The sequence below is a fragment of the Phaethon lepturus genome, unplaced genomic scaffold (assembly GCF_000687285.1).
Source record: "Phaethon lepturus isolate BGI_N335 unplaced genomic scaffold, ASM68728v1 scaffold15334, whole genome shotgun sequence".
Lineage (NCBI taxonomy): Eukaryota > Metazoa > Chordata > Aves > Phaethontiformes > Phaethontidae > Phaethon > Phaethon lepturus.
The window spans coordinates 128,810-135,544 of NW_010537119.1; the positions used below are offsets into that span (position 1 = coordinate 128,810).

The 6,735-nt window shown below is 46.8% G+C and overlaps 1 protein-coding gene across 1 annotated transcript in view; it reads left to right on the forward strand.

The window, feature by feature from the left end:
• Positions 1-454: 454 nt before the first annotated feature.
• LOC104620232 (rho guanine nucleotide exchange factor 9) overlaps positions 455-6,735 on the forward strand; it is a gene marked incomplete at both ends in the record, with an annotated part of 21,810 nt that continues 15,529 nt past the window's right edge. The window contains one exon of the mRNA XM_010286385.1: positions 455-634. Coding sequence (XP_010284687.1) covers positions 455-634 — 180 coding nt within the window. The remainder of the gene's footprint in view (positions 635-6,735) is intronic.

Consider the following 6,735-nt stretch of genomic DNA (forward strand, 5'->3'; position numbering starts at 1 on the left):
TCGAGCTGACAATTGATCCTTAAGTGAGCAAACTTGCTCCAAAACGAAAATTCCTTTGCAGGACACCATAGCTTGGCTCTGCCATTTTTGGGACCTCCCAGCTCTATATTATGCTAACTGAATTGTACCGGAAAGCCATGTACCTTGATGATGTGCATGCTCATAAATATGGGGTGGTGGTGGCAGGGTGGGTGTTGCTTTTCCCGGGCGTAGGACCTGAGAGGTGCTGAACATCCGCACGGTGCTCGCTGGCGTGGCATGGTTAGGAGCAGGACGGCGGTCTGTAGAAATGGTTGCAGACTGGATGGCATCACATGAGGGTGAAATTGTTATGGATTGGAATGGAGGAAAATTGGTTTACGTTGGCTGAGCGCTTTTGTCTGTGCTGCTGCTGTGCATGTGCTTGTGTTGGGGAACTGAGCTTTTATTGACTGCTGGTTTTCTGTTTTCAAAGCTGATCAGTGGTGGTTCTATTGTAAGTGCTGAGGCAGTATGGGATCACGTCACCATGGCCAACCGGGAGTTGGCGTTTAAAGCAGGAGACGTTATCAAGGTCCTGGATGCTTCCAACAAGGACTGGTGGTGGGGTCAGATCGATGATGAAGAAGGATGGTTTCCCGCCAGCTTCGTGAGGGTGAGTGACTTTCTTCTTTTTACCACTACAATGAATCGCTGACGATGCCGCTCAGAGCGGTCGGTGAACTGAACTGGTGTCTGTGTTTGTTACTGTTGATGCTTATTTCCAGTGTGTCTGTTTTCTGTCTGAAAAATGGGTTCTGAAAATGGCAAATAAGGTTTCAAAAGAAATGAGAGCGGGGTAGAGGGAGGCTGGAATACGTATTGGCTCTGCTTTTTATGCCCTTGGGATCTGGGGTGGCCTTTGCTGTATGTCTCAACATGTTGTAGCCTCTCTCCTTCAGCACTTCTTTGGAAAACCAGTGAAGTATTGTGTAGGCTATGAGTAGATGTTTTGGTGGGGCCAAACACGCTGGCCAGTTCACGCTGGCCTCAAGCGACCCGCATTGGGAAGAGCTTTCTGGTCTGTGTGTCGCACAGGGAGGTGTCAGCCCTCCCCTTTCCAAAAGCAGTGCTGCGTTTTGACTCTTCAGCACTTTTGGATGTAAAATTACTTCACTAATTAGTCCGTGACCAGCTCTGGTTATTGTTTTTTTAAGGGGACAAGGAACCATTTTGCTTGTCCCTGTTTTTCTGCTGAAGCAGGTTTTGCTGTACCCAGCCACCTCCGGTGGCGATCTGGCCTTTCACAAACAAGAAGGATTTGCGCACTTAATTTTTTTTTGCTCAGTATTTGTTAAGAAAGCAAAGGGACAAGGAGATGCCCTTTTTGCTGTTGTCAGCTCCTGCCACATTATTTGGGCGTTCTCGAGCCTTCCTCAGGGAGTCAAGACATCGTCTTTGACCTTGTGCTCTTCCTTCTCCTCTCCCTTCTGCGCAGGGTTCAATAGGCAGGTCAGAGATTTAATTCCCTTAGAAGCTTAGGGGATATGGTTCAAAAAATGAAGATTTCTTTTGCTTTGTGAAATTGTGTGAAAGATGACTTTCCTCTGAGCCTCCCAGGCAATTTGACAAGCTCCGTGGCAGCTGAGGGGAAGACTGTTCTCTCTGAAACGCACGCTGAAGACCATGCCGCATCCCAAGGAGATGTCATGTTTGCTTTGGTTCTCTGCCTGTCTTACTCTCCCTCTAAACCCTCCCTCTTCTGGGCAGCCCCACATCATCAGCATCCCTGTTTGATTACATCATTTCATCTGGGAAATAGCCCTATGGATTAGGAAAATTGGGTTAAAATATATGACCTGGTTGTTTCCTAGTGATGTGCAATGACCACCGACGAGGGAACCCAGACCTCTGCTCGTTTCTGCCTCCCCAGTGCACCATTTTTTGTTTCCCTGTGGTGCTCATGATGCAGCTCTTGTGTTTCTCCTAGGTTTGGCCAGTGCTCAGAGTGAGAGATCGGTGACTGGAACCGGAGCCTGGGCTGCCTGCGTGAAAAAGTTCATGCTGTTATTCTGGCCCAGAATAACAAATAGTGTTTAGTATTTTGTTGAACAGGACACCGTGAGGCTGACCCCGCAGCCAGTGGAGATAACAAGTTTGGAAAATGCATTTGTATCAGGTGTGATGGAGATGATAATCTTACTGCAGAAAATATTCTCATCTCTGTCCCTAGCACATCTCATCTGTGCTGCTGGCTGAAAAGGCTGTATTAGAAAAATCTGTCTGTCTATTTTTTTGGAGACTGAAATATTCTGGGCCAGTTTAACTTCTCAGTGCATTAACTAGTGCTGTTTCGTTTTGTGATTCAGGGGAAAAGATTTAATATCCTTTTTTGTGTGATGTCGTAGATGTACTGTTCACGGTAGGTTTAATAACAGTCTTGTTTTGTGCCAGCCTGTTTTCTAAAAAAACACACAACAACTAAACAAACAAGTCCATTTAGTCTAAGGCCCAAAACCATGGATCATTCAGCTTGGCTGAACTTTCCACCTCTCCCTACACTTTTCAAAGACAGGCAGGCTGATTTTAGAAGCTGGGAAAAACAAAGGAGAGGAATCAATGAATCTCAGACTGTTGTACACAAATGTCTGAACAACATCCTGGAACCGCGGCGCTTAGGATCACGATGGCCTTACCAGGCAAGGTTCTTGCCCATTCTGTCTAATGTCACAGCCCCACAGCTTGACTTCATTCCAACGAAATCAATCCTTCCATCAGCTCTGCAAGAGGACGGATCAGTTATTCCATCTGTGAGACACTTGTCCAGCACGGGCTGGGACCAGACACCTGCCCTGGGACCAAACGATGCGCTCCCAAAGGAGGAAACTGCATGGTTTTGCTGCCATGAATGAGACTTAATATTTAAAAATAAGCACTAGGCATTTAAAAAAAAAAAAAAAAGGCAAGCGGAGTTCTGGCACAGTTTGTCTGCAGCTCTGCAAGGGAGGCTGAAGGGGAAGATTCGCCACTCGGGTTTACAAAACAGAGCTGCCTTCTCCACGCAGCGCTTCTCGGTGTGCTGCCACGAGGCAGCCCACTCGCTGGTTGTCCTGTGCCGAGAAAACAACTGCCATTTGGGCTGTCATGTTCTCCCCTGCTCTGCTGGCTGAGGTCGCTCGCTTGCCTCTTCATTTCTATTCTTGCATATCCCCCCCCGCCCCCTTCACTCTCTGTCTTTCTCGGTAAGTAATTTGAACCAGATGCCTGCAAAGCCTTTGGGGCCTTCAGAGAAGGTGCCTCTAACCCCTCTTTCGCTTGAAGGATCACTGCGGCAGGTTTATGATCCTTCAGGGTCCTGTCAAAGAGCGTTTAACCTGAACGCTTTTTACTTTGCTCTTCTCTCCATTTTTTTTCTTGTATTTCTTATTCAGCTGATCACTCTTTCATAATGAGGAGGCTGGTTTTTTTCTCCGTTGTACTTTGAGCCCAGCTTTTTTAAGATGATGCCAGAAAACTGCCTGATTTAGCCTGGGTGTTTCTAGTTTTACTTGCAAAATAATTGCTTTCCTTTATATCTGTATTTCTCTTATGCAAGTACAGGAGGAAAAGGGAACAACATGTTGCATAGCAGAGTATGAAAAGCAGTTCAGGCAAGAGATGACAGGACAGACCAGGCAGGGATAAAACCAAATAGGATTAATTTCAGGATATGTTAGACTGCAGGTCTGAGGCACTGTAGGTACTAACGGGGTGCAGCAGATGATCACTGCAAAGTCAGATTCCTCTAAAAGTCATTTGAATCACTTCTGAGGACAAAACTGGGCTGGAAACCTAGTTTACAATAGACGTCTGACGCTTCTTGCTCTCCAGCCAGATCATATGAAAATCTTTGGCAAAGCATTTGGCACTCACAAAATCTCCTAGCAGGAAAAATTCACATTTGCAAGTGCCGAGGAAAGCAGTAACCTGCTGATGCCCCTGGCCTCTTTTACACGCATAGTTGGGGGGTCACAAACAAAAACCGCGCTTGAATTGCCTGCACGTACAGGACCTGTCTCCATGCATAACACCTGCAGTTATCCTCTTAGTAGCTGGAGACTTGGCCAGAAGAAAGGGAGGGAGAGGAAAGCCATAGAGTTTTGGGAACACAGGAACTTTCAAGGAGAAATTGGATGATAAAGCGATGCCTTTTGGGGAAGAAGAAAAGCACAGCATAGGAGAAGTAAAATTTGGAGCTAGTAAGTAATGGCGGATGGTTTCCTGCAGGAAGATGCTGTGCTCATGGAAAAAGTTATGAAAACCCGTAAGTCATTAGAGGGGCAGATGAGAAGTCCAGAACTAGGTTTAAGGCTGAATAATGAGCTGGGTTTAGGGCAGATGAAGGTATCTGTGTTGTGTTTTAGTGCATGTTGTCAAGTAAGCATGCTGGACAACCACAGGGTGCACCATCAATCTTGTGATTAGCCGCACAGTGTCTTTGAATGTCCTGTCAACTTTTAGGGGTCTGAGAGGTTGGGAGGTAGAATTGGAAAAAAACAGCAAGAATTTTAAACAGGATTTCATATACTTGTAGTGGTGATGCTACTTGCTGCTCTTGTGTCCTTTGTGGATGGCATGGCCTTGCCTTGGGCTGTCTTTACATGGTGTGGTACAAATCAGTTTTGCATACCAGCACATCCAGCATCCACATCCACTAAAAAAAAAAAAAAGAAAAGGCTTAGTGTTTGTAGGGAGGAATTTACAGCACAGAATAATACTCCAGTACTGCAAATGGATCAATTGTTGTACCTTAAGGTCTCCTTTAGAAAATACAATCAGTCTCAAAACAAAGTTTTGATTGCAGAGACCAACATCAAATTTCCAAAACGGCCCACGTGAGATTCAAACACTCCAAACACAGGAAATCAAATGGCATCGTGTTTGGGCTCTGACATATTTCCACTGAAAAAGAAATAAAAAAATGAAAGCTTATAGATGTTTAGTGCTGTGAAATCTTTCTGAAGAGAGAAGGCAGAATGCACCCATCCTGGGCAGAGAAGGGGGGTTTATTCTCTTATAAAGCCCTCCTTAATCTCTTTGGATACCAAGAGGCAGACTGAGTTTCCGGAATACATTTCTTCTCACCTCAACAGCAGTGACTCTTCCTCCCTTATATTTACTAAGCTAAGCTAAAGCGTAAATCTGGGGTTGAGGAGGTTTTACTACAACTTTTTGTAGTGCCCGGTGACTGTTGAGTTCTCGTACAGAAATGAAGGGTGATGGTCCTCCAAAGGCTTGAGCAAAGATGGTGTACAAATGCTTCGTGGTCTGTACCTCTTACACAGGAGGAAACGCAGGGGTGGATCAGTGCAGCAATGCTCCTCGCTCGCTCTCATCATCGCCTAGGTTTCCCCAAGTGGTGTAATTTTAGATTGATTTTACTGCTGAAAAGCTGGCTTTGACCCACTTTATTTTCTGCTGCGAAAGGAGAAGTGCTGGATAAATCGGTGTAAGCTTCTAAGGCACTGTTTAGTAGGAGACTAAACCCGAGTCCTGTCTGAGTGCCTAGCAGCTCGTCTGCTTTACTGGGTAGGTGGGTTTTAACTTTTACTCGTAGGAGCTGTGACTGTGCTCCCTATTGCAGGTGTTGTTCCAAGAGCCCTGTCTGCTTTTTTCCCCCCTTTAAAATCGCACGGTACATTTAGGGATCCTGACAGAACAGCATCTCACTCACCTGCGTTTCTGTCCGCTGCAGCCGTTGCATTAGCCCGAGTCGCAGTGGCATCTGGGTGAGATTTTCCAGGGAAAAGGGGATGGTGCTGAAGTAGCATTCACCTGTTGGACAAACAAAACGGAATGTGCTGCAGTGTCTGCTGCAGTCAGTGCCTTGTAAAGCAGATTTTATTCTCCCGTGGCAAATCCAGCATAAAAATAGCTTCTGGTAGAGGTATCACACACAGTGCGAGCAGCACGCCACAGCGACAGGATGCACTGCAGACAAATTGTGTTTGTTTTTTTTTTTGTTTTTTTTTTAAAGTCAAGCAGCATTTTAGCATCCAAATGCTGCCTGTGCTAATTGCAGCTGCCGTTAACACGACAACTCGAGCCACTCGGCTCAGCATCGTCCGACCCCCAAAGGTTCAAATGCTGGAGCTTGCGCCCTTCCTTTTGTACAAGCTGGCTTGCAGGTGCAAATCCAGTGTTTTGCGGCCATTCTTTGAACCAGACAAATGAGGCACAAGTCTTCGCAGCCCCTTCCCTGTCCTCTGCCGAACTGGCCGTGAAGAAAGACCCTTCCCCGGAGTGAAGCAGCGGCTGCCTGGCCCGGGGGGGGTCCGCAATGCGCGGCTGGAGCAGCTGAGCTTCCGCTCTCCCCTGTTGCGCGTCACTTGGAGCATCACACGCCGGGGGCTTTTGGCGTTTAGGAGACGGGGAGGGCTGAGCCCCAGCTCCCAGCGTTTTGGTGGTTATAGTGTAGCACATGCAGCTTCTTGCAGTGTCCGCAGGACTTTTGCTACGTGGTGGAGCTCCAGCCCGTGGGAGTCTGTGCATTCAGGCTGCAGGAAGCAGAGGGAGGAAGCACAGGGCAGGTTCTTTGGAACCGTTTTTGTTCACCTTTCATGGATACAGAGTCTGAAGCTGTCCCTGTAGAGTATGCTGTTTTCTCTTTTTCCAGAAATGAGTGAAGAATATTTCTAACCTTGGGTAAAGCGAACTTCTGAGGCTGGGAATGGAGAGTTTTAGAGGGGAAGGAAGATCTGGAAGTGGGTTTGCTGAAGCTGGGGAGTTGCGGGAGGG